This window comes from Pristis pectinata, chromosome 20, assembly GCF_009764475.1.
Source record: "Pristis pectinata isolate sPriPec2 chromosome 20, sPriPec2.1.pri, whole genome shotgun sequence".
In the NCBI taxonomy this organism is placed as follows: Eukaryota; Metazoa; Chordata; class Chondrichthyes; order Rhinopristiformes; family Pristidae; genus Pristis; species Pristis pectinata.
Genome location: NC_067424.1, coordinates 29826698 through 29847931, shown reverse-complemented (window position 1 = coordinate 29847931; position 21234 = coordinate 29826698). Strand labels below are relative to the sequence as shown.

The window sequence follows — 21234 nt, the reverse complement described above, 5'->3', positions numbered from 1 at the left end:
CAGAGATAATAGTGCTGTCTAATACTTGGACTAATAGCATGGACTAATTTCCTAGGCGTTGTTTTTTTAAGTGTGCATCAGACGCAGAAAACACCTCAGCAGTTCATATGATTCGTGACTGGAAGTATCTGCTCAAATTTCTGGAGTGTATGATTCGACCTAAATGTGATTGTAATTGTGTTCCATTTCATACAAGTAGTGCTGGAGAAAACACAGTATTTGTCTGAATATATAAGCCTTTGTCTTCTCCAGAAGAGCTCAGAATTCATTGTTAGGGAGAGGCTGAGACATCCGGGGAGGGCATTGCAGTCCCCTGCCTCGAGTGCTTTAATGTAATTAGGGCAATGATGGTGGCTTATAGGTTGGGGTGTAGTTTGTCCCCATGTTGTCGCTATTCCAGTCTATATTTGGATACTTGAAAGCTTCTTTTACCATGATTGTACAACTTTAGTTAATCCCTTCAATTTTGCACCATGGTATCCTTCCCAATGGCTGACAGTCTACAGAATAGTCCCAGTTGTGTAGTCACATATGTTTCTCAATTCTATCCTGGATGGTTCCAGAACATCCTCTCTCCAGAACAGGAATATTCTTAAATCCTGCCAAGCCCCTTCCTTTCTTTCCTTCTCTATCTTTCCTGAACTACTTGTATCAGACATATTTAGAACCTATTCATGGCATTTTTAGCCAGGTCTCTATTATTGCCTCAAAGTCATAATCTCAAGCTTCCATCTTATTTACATACATGACCTGTAAACCTATCTTTGGTCGTGTTGAATTTTTTTTTGCGCTAGTGTTAATTATCTCCCTTCTGTGCTATTTTACTGACCCCCCCCCCCCCCCCAATGCTTGCTAAATTGTTTAAATTTGTACCTAGGGTGTTAGTGAACCGTTGTATGAGGTTATTGGTCCCAGTTCTGAGGTGCAACGTGTACAGTCTACACTGGCCCCAGTGCTCTAGGAATCTGAATCCCTCCCTACTGTGGCATCTCTCCAGCCATTCATTTATTTGTGCAATGGCCTGAGTTTGAGGCCTTGCTTTTAAATCTCTCTCCTATGCTTGCAAGACCACACCCACTTTTTCTCCCTATGGACCACAACCACTTACTGTTCACCCTACCCCTCCTGAATCTTTTGCACCTGCTCAGTGATGTCCTTGCCCCTAGCACCATGGAGGCAATATACCACCCTGAAGACATGTCTGCATCCACAGAAAACCCTGTCTCTCCACAAACTACAGAACCCCTTCAACTATTGCCAGCTTCACCTTTCTCCTTCATCCCCATGCAGTTGACCCATGCATGGTGTTGTGTTTTGCTTCTGGCTGCACTCTCCAAGGGGAAACCTCTCCCTTATCGGTACTCAGAGCTGAATACTGATTAACGTAAAACTGCCCCTGGGTCTCCTGAATTGCCTCCTGCTTTTTTTTTTCTTTCAGTGTCTGGGGGTCACCCTTTCCTCTTCTACCTGCTTTCTCTTGAGCTGTGTCATGACCACCTCCTGAAATGTGCTATCTGTGAAACACTCAGTTCCACAGATAGACTGCAGTGATATTAACTGTGATTTGAACTCCAAAACTCAGTTTATGCTCTTCCAACTGACGACACTTCCTTTATCTGTGAATGTGCAGGAGCTGGAAAATTTTCCAGACTTCCCATGCCACAGGATGCGCACTGCATGGATCTGAGATGCTCTGTCATGCATCATCTATTTTCATTCAACTAATAGAATATATTGAAAATACTATAGCTATCAGAATATTTACTGTTTGACTTGAAGGATTTTCTTTCCCTCTGGGTCTTTGTTCAAGTCAAAAGGTAGCTTAAACTTGGCACTGATGTTATTTCTTGTATTCCTTTTAAAATCCATCTTTAAACAGTGGACAAAAGCCACTTAACAAAATTGCCCACTGCAGGAGTCAGCCAATATGTAATTGGGTAGAAAAATGTCTATACTTTTTAAATAGATATCAAATCCTGCTCAGTAAATCATTGTTAAAACTCGGAGAAAAATACTGAAGTCTCCTAAATAAAATGAAATATATGTGAAGCCAAAACAGTTTCCCAAAGGTAATAATACTCTGCTGGTGGAAGTTGCAACTTGGGGCTGATGTAGTCATATAGTCCATTTTAACATATTAAAATCACTGGAAGTGGATGCAACATTATGCAATATTCTTGAATAAGGCATCAAATCTTATACCCTTGTGCCCTGGTAAGCACATACATGACCTGAAATATGATTGGAAGTCCATTTTATGCCATCTTAATTAAGAAAGGAAACACTAAGAATGAAGTTTTGCAGAAAGTAACCTCTTCCTGATTTTCAAAAAGCTTTTCCTCTAAACTTCACCCTCCACCACCACCTCCAGCTCTGAATACTGAGTTGCATGCAGTTCTTCACTATTTTTATTTGCCGCCTTCTGATTCACCATATTGGCAGAACCTTCTCCCACTTCTCTTTAAATTATTCTGCTTATTACAATTCTTTAAATGGTTCTTGAAAACCTTCATTGCAGATTGTTTTTGGCACTTTTCCTACCCCTCTCTGCAGTGCATTGCCTCCATTATGCTCACCTTGGGAAGCAATACTTTATTAAAGGCATGGTAACACACATAATTTGTTTCAAGGAATGTTGGGTTTATCAGCGTTCACATTAGAACCAATAATATTGAACAAGTTCTGAAAGTTGCTGTCTAATTTGCCTTGCTTGCCTCTGCCAGTACATTGCTAATTGATTCAGCATTGAAATACACACAAGGGGGTAAAGTTGCAGACTTGCTCAGTCAATACTGCTTGTGGTAAGTGTGGTTATTTGGTAGCACTCTTGAATATACAACCTTCTGGCTGAGTGGGAAGTCTCATCTCAGACTTGAGCTCAAGTCTAGCCTATCACTGCAATGCAGTATTGAGAAAGTGCTGCACTGTTATGTCTTTTGGATGAGGTTAAACCAACACCACTTTCCCATACCCTCACTCCCCCTGTTTTGCTTTCTCAGGTAGATGAAAAAGATCCCACACATAATTTTAAAAGAAAATAAAGAACTCATCTGTTAATGAACACCTTAAAACAAATTTTATTGTTGTTTTCATGTTACTGCATAATAGAGCTTGCGATCTTCAAATTTCACTGCAACATTACAAAGACAATAAAAGCTCTTCAGAATATCTGGAGGTTGTGTAGGGTGCTTTTTCTCCTTAAGCACAGCAGAAAAAGGTTGGGTTTATCTATTTAAGTATGATAATAGTAAATGAATTACTAAATTTGATTACTAATTCAGAATCTATCCACTAAGTTAATTTTTCAGAAATTAGCCTATTTTCAATGTTAGCAAATCAACATGCATGAGATTTTGCACCATGCAAAGCCCGTTCTTCAGCACTGGGCAAAGGATAATCTGTTTCCTGCAATTGCCACAGACTTTCTGGCTTGGTGAGCCATCACCATTTCTCCACATTGGCTCTTGATGCATTGACTTGGTATGGATTAAGTTTGGGGGGACTTCCAAGTTCATCATCTGCCCTTGAAGGAGGCTAGTTGGTCACACTGATTTTTTTTTCCCCCTTGTTGACCCCAGCTCCAAGTGATGTCTGCCTTGTATCTCTCTGGGCAATCTTAACTGACTATTGTCACGAGGAAGATCCTGTATGATTTTGGGTGTTCAGCTGTGTGTCCTTGCTGTGTCATTTGTTTGTCAAATTATTTCTACTTGGCTGTCTGTGGTTCTCCAGTTGTTCCAGCCGATAGATAAATAATTGATGGTTGGTTTAAGGTGGCTTGTGCTGATTTGGCAGATGTTGTTCAGCACAAGATCAAATTTCTTGCAATGGGCTGGGTGTATCCGTACTGGAATGATCTACTTTGATTCCACAGTAGATAAGACTGAAATTGGAAGACCTGGATGTGTTTGTCAATTTGAGTTTAAAAGCTCACAAACCCCTTTCAGGATGGCTCAATATCTAATATTTATGACAGATTACTAGGAATGAGTAAGGTGCCACTAGATAAAATTAAAAACGCTTGAGAACAAGATTTGCAGATGTCAATTTCCGAAGAACCTTGGAATAAAATTTTTAAGTTGGTTAATACTTCATCATTATGTGCTCGTCACTCTCTCCTTCAATTTAAAGTGGTCCACAGAGCTCACTTGTTTAAAGATAAACTATCCTGTTTTTATTCTGATATATCTCCTTATTGTGATAAATGCAATAACGGAGTGGCTTCCTTAATTCACATGTTTTGGACTTGTCAGAATCTTAAAAAATATTGGACAGAGGTCTTTCATACTTTTTCTGTACTACTTAAAATAAATTTTAAACTTAATCCTTTGACTGCACTATTTGGGATTGTTGGAGAAAAAGATATAACTTTGAAGGCTTCTGATTTACATATTCTGGCTTTTATTTCTCTTTATAGCCAGGCGAGCAGTATTGCTTAAATGGAAGGAAGCTACTCCATCTACGCACGTTCAATGGTTACGGGATGTTATGTCATACTTGAATCTAGAGAAGATTTGCTGTTCAGTTTTTGAATCTAACCTAGACTTTCAAACCCTGTGGGGACCCTTTTTGAATTATTTTCAAAATCTCTGATTTGGGGACTAAAATGCAGATATTGGCTGACACTGTTACGTTTTTTTAAGGTTTTTCCTTGCTGTTTCTTCTATCTAACAGTTTTGGTAGTGGGGGTAGATTTTTTTTTGTAATAAAATATTTCAATTTTTTCTTTCCTTATTAACTATTATATGTGATTATTGATTTAGAGTATTGTAATCCTAAGTACGACTTATTACAATGTATTCAGTAGTATTTTTACTTTCTTTTTTGATGCATGTACTCTTTTTTTCATGGATTTAATAAAAATATTGTAAAGAAAAAAAACTCTCAAACGGTGATATTCTGGGAGCTGACTTGCCTCTTTGTCTTCCACATATCATCTTGAAAATGGTCCAGGGTCACTCCAAGATAAACTAAATTCACGTAGCAAGTCAAGTGGACATAGTACCAGTTAACCTTTTAGATTTTTTGTTTACATTATGGTTGTGCATGCAGAAAATCCTGACCTGTATTCTGCATTTGGTTGAAGTGGTCAGTTAGCCTAATTAGTCCAGCTATCAGTGTGCTGGGTCTGGGTAAAGTTGCTGCTTGCACTCTATTTGTCCAGGTCATCAGTATATGATGGAATTTGGGTGGATTGGTTGAACGTTTTGTGTAGACATCCGTAAGGAGGCATATCAATACACTTGTGATTGGGCAGGCACGGTGGTGTAGCGGTTAGCACAAAGCTATTACAGCGCCAGTGACCCAGGTTCAATTCTGGCTGCTGTCTATAAGGAGTTTGTACGTTCTCCCTGTGTCTGCGTGGGTTTCCTCCGGGTGCTCAGGTTCCCTCCCACATTCCAAAGGTGTACAGGTTAGGAAGTTGTGGGCATGCTATGTTGGCGCCAGAAGCGTGGCGACACTTGCAGGCTGCCCTCGGAACACTCTACGCAAAAGATGCATTTCACTGTGTTTTGACATAATGTGACTAATAAAGATATCTTAACATAAAAGCAATTCTTGCCTATCATGGATTGGATCATATCATCTATGAGGATTCTTTGTCACGTCCTGGGTGTTCCAAAACAAACCTGACTAAGTGCTAGCAGTTATTTGGCATTTCTGAGATTCAGTTTCATTGTTCAGAGCATTAGTACCAGGATAATGCATGCCTAGGAGGAAAGCAGCTTGTTTGTTAAATTGTTCTTCCAGAACAGTGAGAACTTATTCCGGCTGAGATGCTGAAAGCTTGTGGAGGTAACAAAGCAATGACGTTGGTTGAAACCTCTTCAAATCTGAGGGGTACTTGCTACTTGAACAGTTCTAATTACTAATAAACAACTTTACTGGTACTGAAAATATTTGACATATAAATTAAAATATATTCAATGTAAAATATAATATAGGGACAAAAGGTGGGATTAAAATGGTATTTTCGCAACTACTGGAATTTTAGAAATGTTTTCTGTTTTATATAGTCTATTTTGTTCATTTCCAGGGTCTGGGCTTAGCTAGCAAGACCAGAATTTATTGCCTACCCTTAATTGCCCTTGAGAAGATGGTGGCCAGATGGTGTAGTATTTCTGGTGAAGGTACTGCCACACTACTATTGGATATGGAGTTCTTGTCATCCTTGGTGGTAGAGGTTGTGGTGTCTTTGGTGCTCTTGAAGCAGCCTGGATGAATACTGTGGGGCAATTAGTAGATGGTACACAGTATGGCCACTGTATGTCAGTGGAGGAGAGAATAAATGTTTAGGGTAGTGGACAGACTGCCAATCAAGCAGGCTACTTTGTCCTGGATGGTGCCAAGCTTCTTGAGAATTTTTGGAGCAGTACTAAGCAGGCAAGTGGACCGTTTCACAAAATACTCCAGATTTGTGCCTTGTAGATGATTGAGGACTTTGGGGTACAAGGAGGTGAGTAACTTGCTGAAGTATACCTAGCTTCAGAATGTTCTTGTCGCCATGGTATTTGTGTGGCTGATCCTGTTGAGTTTCTGCTCAGTTTGCTGAACTCTTATTACTGAGGAACTATCGGATAATGTTGGTTGAAAATTCTTCCGATCTGGATCAGATAAGTCAAGGCTCATTGTCCTGTTCAAGTAAATGTAGAACTTGGTAATCTTCAAAGAGTGAGGAAGTCTTTCCAAAGACATTTATTTCCCCACCATTGTCAGAATATTTCTCAGGAGATCCTCCCTGCAAGGCCTGCGTATAATAGGGAGGATGGAGAGTTGCCTTCCTGAACTGTTTAAAATCTTTGTGGTGTAGGTAACCTATTAATCCTTTTAGGTAGGAGTGCCAGCATTTTGACACGTAACAGTGAAGTAATGATGATATGTTTCCAAATCACAACGGTGTGTGACTTGAAGGTGACTTTTCAGGAATCCCCCATACCCCTGTAACCCTCATCCTTCCAAGTGCTTGAGGTTGTGGGTTTTGGAAGTAATGTTGAAGAAAGCTTGATGCTGCTGATGTACATCTTGTAAATGGTATGTTTTGATTCACCAATGGATGGTGGAGTGCCAATCAAATGAGCTTGTTTGTCCTGGATGGTGCCAAGCTTGAATTTATTGAAGGTTTTGGACAATCAAGTGAATTATTTGCTTCACACAATCTCTGACCTTCTCTCGGGACCAGTCCAGTTAAATTTGTACTCAAAGTTGACCTCCAATCATCAGCAAGCACCTTCCATTTGATGAAGGCAAGGTCATTGGATGGAGCAGCTGAAAATAGTTGAGCCAAGGAGGCAACACAGTGGCACACCAGTTAATGCTGCTGGCTCACAGCTCCAGGGACCAGGGTTTGATCCAGAGCTCTGGTGCTGTCTGTATGGAGTTGGCATGTACTCCCTGTGACCATATGGTTTTTCCCCTGGGTGCTTCAGTTTCCCCTCTCATCTGTAAGATGTGCTGGTAGGTTAATTGCCTACTGTAAATTGCCCCTTATTGTAGGTAGATAATTCATGGGTTTGAGAGAATAAATTGCAGGGCTCAACAGAAATAAAGGGGGGAATGAGCCTGATGGGATTGCTTTGTTGAGAGCTGGCATAGACCTGATGTGCTGAATGATCTTCACCTGTGTTGTAATACATAAGCAAGGGCTGAGATGATTTGTCTCCAACAACAAGAACCACCACCTTACCATCTTTCCTTGTGCAAGGTATAGCTCCAGTGAGTGGAGAGTTTTCCCTTGACACCCACTGATAGTTTTACCAGGGCTTGCTGATGCCACGCTCTTTTGAATGCTGCCTCCATGTAAAGGGAAGTCATTCTCACCCTTTGGAACTCAGTTCTTTTGTCCATGTTTAGACCAGGGCAGTAATGAAATTCTGGCAGACCCTGATCTGACCATCTGTGAGCTGGTTATTGGTGAGTATCACTGACTGTGACACCTTCTGTTGATAGATTAGTCAAACAGGGCAGTAGTTGACCAGATTATATTTGACCTTTTTGTGGTCAGAACATTTCCAGACAATGTTTGTTGATGTCATTTGGATGCCAGTGTTGTAGGTGCACAAAAACAACTTGGAGGCAGGTTTTGGAGCATCAGCACCACAGCTGCAATGATGTCTCAAGCTGGAACCATATCCCTTGGATAAGGGGAAGACTGCTTCACATGGCATGAATCAAATTGGCTTCTGTGATGGGGCAGAGGCCCAGAGAGATCATTTGCACGTCATTTCTGGATGAAGATTGTTGCAACTTCAACTTTGAAGTTGCTGTTACTATCCTCAGTGCTTCTTTCACGCAGTGTTCAACTTACCAAGGAAGGGTGATGCTTGGCAATGAGCAAGGGGTTTCGTTTCTTATGTTTGAGTTAAATCCATGAAACTTAATGAAATCTGGAGTCGATGCTAAGGACTCCAAGGGCATCTCCCTTCTGTACACCACTGTGTCAATGCCACAGGTAGTAATGTCTGCCTTTGCAGTAAGACATACAGTGGATAGTATGATGGATGAGCCTGGTGCATTGACTTTGAGTATAACTGTGTCAAGCTGTGCTCACCTAGTTTGTGGGACGGCTCTCCTGATTAAACAAGTACTTGTATGTTCATGATGAGATTGCAGATTTAACTGGGCAAGGTTCACTTGAATAGTTTGAGACATCTCACTGGTTTATTGCATTTACTTTATATAAAAAAGATTATTGGGAACATTTCAATTGTAATTAATTAGCTCTAAAGCATTCTGAAAAGATATCCTAATGGTACTACACATTTTGCCTTTTCTTTCTCACAGGCAATTACAAATGAAATGCAGCATAATTACTGCCTGAGGTGTGCTGTATAATGAGTATTGGAAGTTGCACAGTGGTGTGCAGGTTGGCGCACTGATCTGGTTTACTTATTCCTCCTCCTTTCTTGCCCCCATCTTAAACCAACATGTTCCAATTTTTATAATGTTATTCAGGGTTAACAAATGATATGCTATTTATTCACAGGGAAGTGACATCAAATGGGGAATAAATCTGGGAACAATTATATTGTTAAATCATTTAAAATAAAATCAATAACTGAAATTCATATTTTGCATTTTCTAATCAATGATTAGAGTTGTACTGGATTAAAGGTTGTGAGTCTGGAATCCCTCCAGAAACAGTGTTAGAACCCAAGCTAGTTTCAAATAGCAGCACTGATATTCAAATCTCCACTCTATTGATCTTTCCAGTGTGCATGCCTGGTTTATTTTGTGTGACTAGATACTGTAAATTATTTTTCTGTACATGTTTCATAAACATTTTCAATAGAACTGTCTTTATTCGACATTCTTAACATTGCTTCTTTATTAGTGGAGTTTTATTTTGCAGGTCGCCACACTGGCACATCTAGTAGAGCCACAGCCTCGCAGCGCCAGAGAGCCAGGTTCAATCCTGAACTTCGAGTGCTGACTGGGTGGAGTTTACACATTCTCCCTGTGACCATGAGGGCTTTGAGTTATGACATTATTTCCTCCCAATACACTGCTCCTACATCCCAAAGATGTGTGCATTGATAGGTTGATTGGCTACTGCAAATTGCCCCTAGTGTGTAGGCGAGTGGTAGAAACTGGGAATAGTTGATGGGAATGTGGGGAGAATAACAAAAAAAATTGGGATTAATGTGAATTCGTGTAAATGGATGATTGAAGTTCAGCACTGACTCGGTGGGCTGAACGGCCTGTTTCAGTGCTGTATCTCTGACTTTATCATGCAATGGAATCTGTTCTCTCTGCTTCCTCTGTACCCATACTGTTTTTTTTATGTTTGACTCCAATCGCTCAGCACTAATGACACTAGAGAGACAACTGGACAGTCTTCCATGTGTTCCTGTGTTTGAGTTATGACTATTTCCAGGCTGGCGGTATTAGTCATAGAATTGTACAGCATGGAAACAGGCAATTGACACAACTCGTCTACACAGACCAGTGGGCACCCTTCCACATCAATCCTATTGCTAAGCAATTGGTCCAAAGCCTTCTACGCCTGGGCATTTCAAGTTCTCATCCAAATAGTTGTTAAATGCCTTCAGTGATCCAGCTTCAACCACTGTCTCAGGCAGTGCATTCCAGGTACTTGTCATTCTCTGGGTGGAGACAGTCCCCCTCAGACCCCACTCTAAATCTCTTCCTCACTCTAAACCTATGTCCTCAAGTTTTACCTACCTCCTGATATGGAGAAAAGTTTCCTGCAGTCTACCATATCTATACTCATAATTTTAGAAACCTCAATCATATCCTCTGCTCCAGGGAGAACAGACCTAGCTTCTCCAGTCTATCCTTGTATCTGAACTGCTTGAAACCAGGCAACATCCTGATGAATATTCTCTGCACCCTCTTCAGCACTATCACCTCCTTTCTATAGCATAGTGACTCAAGCTGCACACAGCACTCCAGCTGAGGTCTAACCAAAGTTTTTTTTTGTAAAGTTGGAGCATTAGCTCTCTACCTCTCTATTCTATGCCCCAAGTAATGAAGGGCAGTATCCAATATACCTCCCTAACCATGCTTCCTACCTGTGTTGTCACCTTCAAGGTTGAATAGACTTGCATTCCAATGTACCTCTCTTCCTCAATACTTCCTAAGACCCCACCATTCATAGTGTATGTCGTAGTCTCATTAGTCCCAAAATCCATCACCTCACATTTGTCTGGATTAAACTCCATTTGCCATTTTTCAGCCCATTTCACCAACACATTGATATCTCTCTGCACTACCTGTCACACTGTCAACAACTTCGTCAACCTTTGTGTCATCTGTGAACTTGCTGATCTTGCTTCCCACGTCCATATGCGAGGTTCCCGTATATCACACAGCAAGGGTCCTAATCCATATGGGACACCACTAGCCAATCACAAAAATAACCCTCCTCCACCATGTATCCTTTTGCCAAGCCAATTTTGAATCCAGTTTGCCAACTTGTCCTGGATCCCATGGGCCCTAACCTTTTGAACCAGCATCCCATGTGGGACCTTGTAAAAGGGCTTATTAAGGTCCATGTAAATCCTATCTCATGTCCTGCCCTCATCAATACACCTTATTACCTCTTTTTTAAAAAAAAATTCAATCAAATTGGTAAGATAAGATCTGCCCTTGACAAAGCCATACTGGCTACCTCTGATTAGTCCCTGCCTTTCCAAGTGATCATTAATTCTCTCCCTCAGAATTTTTTCCAGTATCTTCCCTGCCACTGATGTAAAGTTCACAAGTCTATAGTTGCCAAGCTTTTCCTTGCTGCCTTTCTTGAAAAGGGCAACCATGTTTTCTGCCCTCTGGTCATCAAGTACCTTGCATTTCCAGTGAAGGTCTAAAAATCTCAGCCAGAGCCCCAAAAATCTCTTCCCTTACCTCCTGTAGTAGCCTGTGATTAAACCCCATCCAGTCCTGGGGATTTGTCCACCTTTTAAGCCTGCTGAGGCATCAACTACCTCCCCTTTATTTAGACCTGCACTAGATTTTCACCTACCCATTCAATGAGTTCTCCAACTACATCTGTTTCTTTTGTGAATGCCAATGAAAGGTATTTATTTAGGACCTCACCTATACCTTCTGGCTCCACACACAGATTGCCGCTAATGGGTCCTCTGTTTTCCCATTTATTCTTTTGCCCTTGATATACTTAAAGAATGTCTCCGGATTTACCTTGATCCTATCTACCGGTAATATTTATGACCTTAGCCTTCCCAATTTCCTTTTGAAGTGCCTCCCTACAATTTTTATATTCTTGACTGGGCTCTCCCATCATTATTTCCCTATACCTGTTGTATGCTTTTTTTCTTTATTCAACCCTCACATCTGGGGTTCCCTATACTTGCTACCCATGACTTCTTCCCTTACAGGGACATGTTGGCCTTGAACTCTTGTTATTTCTCCTTTGAATGCTTCCCACTGTGCAGATGTAGACATCTACAATTAGATGCTCCCAATCTACTTTCGCCAAGTCCTCCCTTATTAATTTGCCTTCACTAATTTAAGCTCTTTATTACCGATCCATCCCTATACTTTTCCGTAATCACTTTAATATATATGGAGTTATGATCCACATCTCCAAACTGACTCTCCCGCCACTTGACCAGCTACATTCCCCAAGATAAGGTCCAGTAATACTCCTTTCCATGTTAATTTATCTACATTTTGTGTCAAAAAGCTCTCCTGCACACACCTCAAAGTTTGCCCCCTCTACACCTTTAATTTTAAGGCAATCCAAGTTAATATTCGGGGAAATTACGTCAGTAAATGAAAAGGCAGTAGACTAACTGTTCAGCCTGGCATTCCTGCCTTAGGAAATGATTCATTTTTTTTCTTTAATGGAGGTAGTTGTGCTTTAAGGAACAAGGTCAAAAATTCCACTTTAAGCTGGTTAGAGAAGAATAAGCAGAATAGCTGGAGGCAGACAGTCTTTGCCATTCTATTGGTTCTGATGATACTCTCCACTTTCTTTGCAGATTGGCAATTACAAACGCTCAGTGAAGCGCATTGATGATGGACACAGGTTGTGCAATGATCTTATGAACTGTGTCAATGAACGGGCAAAGATAGAGAAGTCCTACTCTCAGCAGTTGACTGACTGGTCTAAAAGGTGGAAACAGCTCATTGAGAAAGGTATGTGGACCCTCTATTAGGCTTGGTGTGTAAATATGGTTACAGTTCAATTCCATTTAAAAAGTGAGGTATTTTTATTTATTGTAATATCTGAAAATAAAAGTATGGCTTAATCTCTACAGCAGGTGAAATCCTTTGCTACCTCTGACAATAAACTATCGTAAATATTGTAACCATCGGATATTGTTTGAGGTAAAATTGGGTGAACTATGTCAGCAACAAACTGCGTATTTTTATCAGCTGGAAATGTTTTGTTATAGTTGAGTTGCTCCAAACATGCTCAGGTCTGTATTGCTAATCCTATTAAGCTAAGCCAGAACTGAAATGGCTGTTGAGTGGAGAAATTCCAAAAACGCAACTTCACTGGAGCAGTAATGTGATTATTGTTGCATCTTTTCAAGCATCATTTTAGGCTGAAGTTTTTTTTTGTCCCTGTAGATTTTTTTGTTTCTCATTCTTATTTAGTTTTAAAAACCTGAATTTCACTGTAGACTGTCGATAGATGCTTTTATATAACTGGGATGCGAATTTTTTTTTATATAGTTTAACTTTCCAAATTGAAGTCATATACAACTTTTCTCAGTTATAGTCAGCTCCGTATGCATTAACTTTATTCATTCATGTCCAATAAGGCTTTATGCCTATCCCTAAATGCCCTTGAAGATGGTGGTTATTGCTGTCCTGAACACCTGCAGGCTGTGTGTTGAAGGCACTCATACCAGGAAGTTTAGGATTTTTAGTCAATGAGGAAGAAGGGCTTGTGATCTATTTCCAATTCAGAGTAGTACACGAGTTGAAGAGAAATTTTCAGGTGATGTTTCTGCACATCTGCTGCCCTTAAAGCATCTACACTTCTGGTTTTATACAGCAAAGGTCATTAATGAAGTAGTTGGAGGTAGTCAGGCTCAGAGCACTGGCCTTAGCAACTTGATTAAAAAGTCAGAATATAACCAATTGCTAAGCTTTCTTCAATGTAGCTTGAGTTACAATAGAAATTGGTTTCCCAAAGCATAGATGAAATCTATATTAGCCCTCTGACTTGGTTACATAGAAGCCAGCATAATTTTCTGTATATATCTTTAAAAACCTACTTGGAAAAAAGAAATATTGGTCATGCTAGATGGATAAATGAAATGTGCTTGAATAGTGCCAGATAATAGGAGAAAAGTATTAATCTTGAATTATTTGCATGCACATTCTAAAAAGGCCACACACATCTCTGAAGGATTAAAGATGATTTAATGCATTATAGGAAATGAATGAAATATCACTTGAAGTGTTTAAGTTTGAAGGTGAGATCTTGTGCGTTGAGAGGGTTTGCTATAGAATAACCACATTTGTATAAGTAATCTCTAACGTGGTGCTTTCAGGTGTATGCTATAGTCTGCCATTATACAATTTTAGCAGCCATTTCTGGTATTTGACAATGCTTTTATTGTTGCTGAATCAGTTGTCCTCTTCTTCCCCTTCTCCCCCCCACCCCACCCAACACCCCCAAGGTCAGATAGAACTTCCATGTTGCCCAGCTTGGCTAATGCATGGCAGACCTGGAATCATCCCAAGGGCCTTCTGGACTGACTGGCAGGGTGACGACATATATTCAGCACTGCAGCTTTACCCAATAGCTTTCCACCCAATGGCACCTCGTGTTCATTGGTTAAACATATAATTTTATATCTGTAATGTTTGTATATTTTCTATTTGACCAATTTAAAAATACAACAGTTATTTAAAGCAAATAATTTTAGTATACCAGCAAATTGGCAGTCATGTAACTTGTATAATAAGCACAGTACCAGCAATACCTTCAATGTTTAATCAACCAACCTAATTTTAAAAACAAAATATTTGCAGGGAATAGTCTGGGCAATACAGTCTTTGTAAGAAAATATTTTAAAAATGTATTTTTAGAATGCCTGCAACCACTGGCTCAGTAAATTAAGTAAGTTTAAAATACCATATTGATGCACAGTCAGGTTCCATTTGGTGGATTTCAGAAGAGAACATAAACTGTACTGGAAAGTTAGTTAAATCATCTATAATCATATTAATAAAGTACTTAAATTTTAAAATGCCAATGTTCTTGTAACTCCAGTTATATAGTGGCCATTGTTTATCCCTGCTTTACCTACCTGTGGTTGGTTCAGTGTTTCAGACTTTTAGATTAATATTAGTATCTTGGGTTGCATCCCCAAGGTGGGGACTTCTGTGCTATAGTCTGTGGGTAACAGGCAATCCTCCAGCCTTCAAACTTCAGTCTGCTCTGAGTATTTTGTTTTTCCTGCTTTGGAATCAAAAAATTGGGAATAGTTTGCTTATAGTGCTGTTGCATGATTGGTAGGTGAGGAGTTCTAAAGGGAAACACTACCTGTAAAAGGAAGAAGTTTTTTTATGACACCTTTCAGTTTTTAGGACAGCCAATGAAAAAGCTTTGGAAGTGTAGTTGCTATTATAACATCTAGAAATATGGCAGCTCGTTTAAATGTACCAAGGTTCCAGAACTACAATTGAATAAATATCCAGATAGCTTATTCTTAATAGCAAGTTTTTTTTTAACAAGCCTGAGGTGGATCCTCCCTCTGTTAACCATCTCTGGAGGTAGCACTGCAGGTAGTGCTCCTCATTACCACATTGAAGTCTCGGCCTAGAATAAGGTTTAGATATGTGGAATGTGCCTTAAATGTGACAGAAGTGCAAACCTGAGGGGCTGAGTCATCTACCACACCTCCTAATTCCTATGTTTGTAATAAGTTTGTGACTCTGGCATCTATCAATGTGCTCGTTTCTCTCACGAGCAACAAACATGAGCATCAGACTGACACCTTGGTTAACACCTTGCATGTAGTTTATAAATTAATGGAAATTTGAATTCAAACATTTACTTTTCTAAGAATTATTGGTATTTATCAATGCAGCTCAATGTGATGTATCTGGCTAAAGACATGCTCTTCTCTCGTTTTCGGGTGATAAACCAAAATTAATGAAGTCTTAAGCATAACTTTGTAGCACCTGTTTATGCTAACTACCAACAGTGTTTGCCTTTCAAACTGGGTTCTATGATTCCTTGTGTTTTGCCACAATAAGTCATAGCAATAGTATTACTGTGCTTTATTATAGTATCCTTGTTGTCTTTTCTAAAATGTCAAGCAAAAGAAAAAACTAAAAATGGGATCATACCTTAATTACCAATTAAATTACTTTGAATGCTGAAAACCACAGTTAGAAGTATGAAGGGGCTATTATAGTATAGCAGTAGGAGCAACCAGAACCCATCCCAAATTTTATGATTTACATTGGAGTAAGGTTAGGTCTTTTAATTTTATATTTGTATGCCAACATCTGAGAATTTTTTAAACTTCCTGCTTCTAATTACATTTGTCAGTAAAACTTCCTGAGCTCTGAGTAATTTTAAACTAATTTTCCTCGGTACTGTGTATGTTTTAGGCAGTCTGAAACCTCTTCTGTGTTTATTGTAGCTCATTTTAAAGCATTCTAGCCTCTTAGTCAAATGGTTGTGATTTCAAGTCCCACAAGATATGCTTTAATGCAGTGCTGAGGGAGTTCTGGCCTGTCAGGTGCCATCTCCAGTAAAGGATCTTTGTCATAATATTCCAAAAAAGAGCAGAGGAATTACTTGTGTGCCTTGGCCAATATTTATCCTTCAGGAATGGAAGGTTTGTGATAATGTAGCATTGGATATGGAAGAAAATCCGATCTTGTAATTATTAATTGGGTCATTAAATAGTTGTTTGCAGGATGTTCTTGTGCATAGATTGGCTGGTATTGTTGTACTTCAGAAAGTACTTAATTGAATAGAATATTGTCTTGAAAGGAACAAGAAAAGCACCCAATAAATTCAAGATCTAAGAATATAAGACCTGATCATATTTCTCTTGGGCCCTTGGTCCTGCTTCACTATTGAATAGGATCATGGATGAACTCATTGTTGGCCTTGACTCCAGCTTCTGATACAATCCCTTGATTCCCATATGGTCCAAAAATCTATCTTGGGCTTAACTATACCTAATGCCAGGATCCACTCCTTCTGGGGTAGAGGATTCTTAAAAATCTCAATTTTATGGGAGATGAGATTCCAAAGGTAACCCTTTGTACTGAGGCGATAGCCTTTAGTTTGAGATTCCCCCACCAGGGAAAATGCTCTTAGTATCTCCCCTGCCAAACCTGCTGAGAATTTTGTTTCTTACAATAAGATCCTCTTCTTCCACTCTACAGAGTATAGGTCCATTCTGCTCTTTTTTTTTCTCATGAGGCATGCTCTTCATCCCAGGAATCAATTTAGTGAATCTTCTCTGCACTGGCTCCAAGCCAAGTATGTCCTTCCTTTGTCTTGTACTCTATGCCCCTTTATAATGATGACCGACATTCCATTCACTTTCATAATTGTTGGACCAGCATGCTGGGTGCTTCCTGAAGAAGGACACCAGGCCTTCATTGGTCCCATAACATAAATATTCTGCTTTCCTATTTTCCCCACAATGTGTATAACCTCACATTTTACCACATAATAAATCCTCCTCCTCCTATTTTGCCTACTCACTGAACCTGTCTGTATCAGATTGCAGACTCTGTCATATTCACATCTATTTTGGCATTGTCAGCAAACTTCAGTATAGCACACATGTATAAATCATTTGTGTACCTCAGCACTGGTCCCTTGGGAAAACCACAAACTGCAAGCTCCACAGGCGTACGGGTTAGGAAGTTGTGGGCATGCTATGTTGGCACCAGAAGCGTGGCGACACTTGTGGGCTGCCCCCAGAACACTCTACGCAAAAGATGCATTTCACTGTGTGTTTCGATGTACATGTGACTAATAAAGATATCTTATCTTAATTCACTGATTTGAAAATGACTGCATTTATCTCCATTGTTCTTTTTCTATCAGTTAACTAATCCGCTATCCATGCAGATATGTTAACCTCACGCTCATGATTGCATATCATGTAACCTATATTGAATATCTTTTGGATATCTAAATGCACTACATCCACTGGTTCACCTTTATGCACCCTGCTGATTACTGTCTCTTCTCTGACCACTCCTCATAGCTCTGTGAAACTGGCTCCTAGAATGTGGGGCTGACTTGGCTACAAAGTTCTCTGTATCATGGGGAAGAACCCCAGCCCCAAGTGATGTTCTAAGTTTAGTCAAATAATGGAAATGTTGTGTTTTTTTTCTTTGCTGCTTTGTCACCAGCCATCCCTCTGCTGTTGCTATTAGAATTATGTTAGCATCCATTATTGCTTGACCATGAGCTGAATTGTTGCTTTAAAGTATTTAAAGAGCTTTTATTAATGGTTAAAATGGTTGCAGTATTAGTTAGGTTAATGATGAATGCTTCCACCATTTGTAGGATCACAATATGGCACTCTAGAGAGAGCCTGGATGGCATTGATGGCTGAGGCAGATAAAGTGAGCGAGCTACATCTGGAGGTGAGGAATGCATTAACCAGTGAAGATTTTGAAAAGATCAAGAATTGGCAGAAAGATTCCTTTCATAAGCAGATGATAGGAGGCTTCAAAGAGACCAAAGAAGCAGAGGATGGATTCCGGAAAGCACAGAAACCCTGGGCTAAAAAACTAAAAGAGGTAAAGTACAGCTTCAGCAGTTTCAAATGGCTTATTGAGAGATAATTCATTGCCATTTTGTTACCATACGATGCATCTCCTGTAACTTAGTAGGATTATGAAGCATAGGTCAATGTGGAGGATCTGTCCACACACAATCAAATTTTGATCTTTTTAATTTGTAGAAGTTCAGCTATTTCAAGCTTTAAATATGCAACTAATACATGAATTAAAAGAATTGACTTTAATGTTTACTGTCCCTTCAATATTCTGTTTTGCCAAAAGTAAGTTTGCTTCTATTTACTTCGAGGTAGGACACAATTTTGTTGTTTTTTTCCTCATTATCCTCTCCCTGCCCCCATGTTAAGATTGGTTTGTTGAAACTATTTGTAATGCGTCTCTTGCTGGCTTGGAGGAGATCTGGGGTCTTCCTAAATATATGGGCTCAGTGCATCATTGTACAGCAGAATGCACTACTGTGGCTGAGGTAATCAGGGTAACCTGAGATAATTTGGCTCAATCCAGGCTAGTGCCTTCTATAATCTATACTTTCCAAAACCATAATATTGCCATTACCTGACTGTTAGTTAGCATGCTTTACTTTTCAATCCTTTCTTTCCTTCTGTCTCTCAATTTTTTTTTTATTGCTTGAACCCAAATCAGATAATTGTGGTCCAGACCTAAAAGTTTTAAACAAAATTTCATATGTAGTAATAGTGAGAACTTATTTCAAAATGTTCACTGAGCAGGATTTGAAATATTTATTATTTTCAGATTGTTCAGTAAGGAACTTATTTGCATGTTCACCGAGCATCTAAAGGTTTTTCTCTCATATTTATCCTCTATAGTGTTGGCCTCCCTTTGAAAGTGAGGTTGCTCCGGGGTGGGTGGAGTTGAATGAAATAATTAGAACTGGACCCACAATGTCTTTATGCAGATGTTATTTTCTGGGGCATCTCAATTACCAAAACATGAGCTTTTGGGTCTTTTTAGCTGTGGGTTGCTGGTTCTTGTGATTTTCTTTTTTCCACCCCCGCGCCCCCCCCCCCCCACCCTTCTTAGTTCTCTTCCCTTTATTCCACCAGTCATTGATTTAAAAATTCCCTTGCAATGTTCCCTGCAGGCGAGCTCTAGTCTGTCCAGCTGCTGAGCAGATAGCAATATTTCTGGGAACTTGCCTGAGGACATCTGTGAACATAGAACAGTACAGCAATGTTCTATGTTAACAGACGTTCCCAGAAATATTGCTATCTGTTCACCAAGTTTAAAACACAAAAATCCAAAAATGACCAATCCAAATTGGACCCCAGCTCTGGTGCTTATAATTGTTTCTTTATCTGAACACCATTGTTGGAAACATGCCAATCTTGGACATGATGGATCTATTTGAGAATGAAATACTGGAACAGAGGACATGTGCTAATACTATGCAAATTGTCCTGATATGGATAAAAGTACTGATACAGATACAACACTGGCATCTACTTGATGCTGTGACACTATCTAGATATGTTTTGTTCACTAAAAGCAGGACAATCCACTTTGCCCAATCAGTCTACATTCAATCAGAAGTGATGAAAGGTGCTGTCAATAGTACTTTCAAGCAGCAAAGCTCATCAATAACCTACTCAACAATGTGCAGTTTAAGATTTGTCAGGACCCTGTAACTCCTGACCTCGGCACAGCCTCAGTCCAAACATCAATCAAAGAGCTGAATTCTTAGGGTGAGTTCAGAGATTTAACTGAATGTGATCTCAAAGAGGCCTGGTAAAAACTGAAGTCAATGGGCATTAAGGGGAAAGCACTCCAATGTTTGGTCTCCAAAGGTAGTGTCCTAGGCCAAGCCATTTTTTAGCTGCTTCATCAATGACCTTCTATCATAAGGACAAGTGGGGAAGTATGCCGACTGATTTACAATTTCTCATCACAACCAGTCCATGTCTGCATGTAGCAAAACATCCAGGTATTGCTGATAAGTGGCAAATGCCACTCGTGTCACAATAATGCTGGCCCATGACCATCTCCCAAAAGAGGATCTAACCACCTGCCCTAAATATTGAATGGCATTACCATTGCCAAAATCCCATACTGTCAGCATTCTGTGGTTCACCGTATACCAGAAACTAAGAGTGGACCAGCCACATAAGTACTTCAACTACAAGAACAGGTCTGAGGCTGGGTGTTCTGTGGCAAGTGATTCACCACCTCCCATCCCGGAACTTTTCCTCTATCTATAAGTCAGAAATGTGATGGAAAATTCTGCATTTGCCTGGATGATTGCAGCTCCAATAACTCTAAAGAAACATCGCTCTCCAGAACAAAGTGGTCCTCTTGGTCACCCTTAACATTTGTCCTCTACAGTGACCGTAATGTGTACCATGTACAGAATGCACTGCAGTTATTTGGCCCTGAAAGCACCTGCCAATCCAGCAGGGACATAGGAGTAACATCACCTCCGGATTCCTCTCTTGAGTTGTACCTATCCAAACTTGGCATTATTTTTGCAGGGCTGAACTCCTACAACTCATTACCCAACAGCACCAAAGAGTACCTTCACCAGATTCAAGAAGGGAGCATGCCATTTCACGGGCACTGAGGCAATAAATTTAGCCTGCTAGATCCAGAAAAATAAAAAAAAAAGTAATAATAAAAAGTGCTGAGCATGACATGGCCCAACCAGACCGAGTGAAACCCAAATGTTTTATCAGTATATACACTGAACCTGATAGGTGGTCGAAACCCATCAATCTCGGATCAGGTAGCCAGCCTCAATTCATCAGGAGTCCTGAGAGAAAAGGGCTATTTCCATCTCCCAAGTGACAACGTATTCCTGGATTAGGAACTGCTAAAGAAATGGGCACTCTTTCTTTGTAGAAAATATTCTTCACTATACAGGTAGAGGGATAGACGGTCAGTCATGAAAAGTTGCTTGTTTAACATGTGACTTTTTACTTTCTGATAAATGGAAAGTTTGTTGAACCCAAGATTTCCCATAGACAGGTCCGAAGAAAAAGAAAAGTAGTTTCT

General features: G+C 39.8%; 1 protein-coding gene across 7 annotated transcripts in view; it reads left to right on the top strand.

Moving 5' to 3' along the window:
* The window catches only part of pacsin1b (protein kinase C and casein kinase substrate in neurons 1b), a 187163-nt gene that overhangs the window by 136711 nt on the left and 29218 nt on the right, over positions 1 to 21234 (top strand). For all 7 annotated transcript variants that reach the window (XM_052034640.1, XM_052034643.1, XM_052034638.1 and 4 more), the window contains 2 exons: positions 12462 to 12618; positions 17993 to 18228. In XM_052034640.1, the coding sequence (XP_051890600.1) occupies positions 12462 to 12618; positions 17993 to 18228 (393 nt within the window). The remainder of the gene's footprint in view (positions 1 to 12461; positions 12619 to 17992; positions 18229 to 21234) is intronic.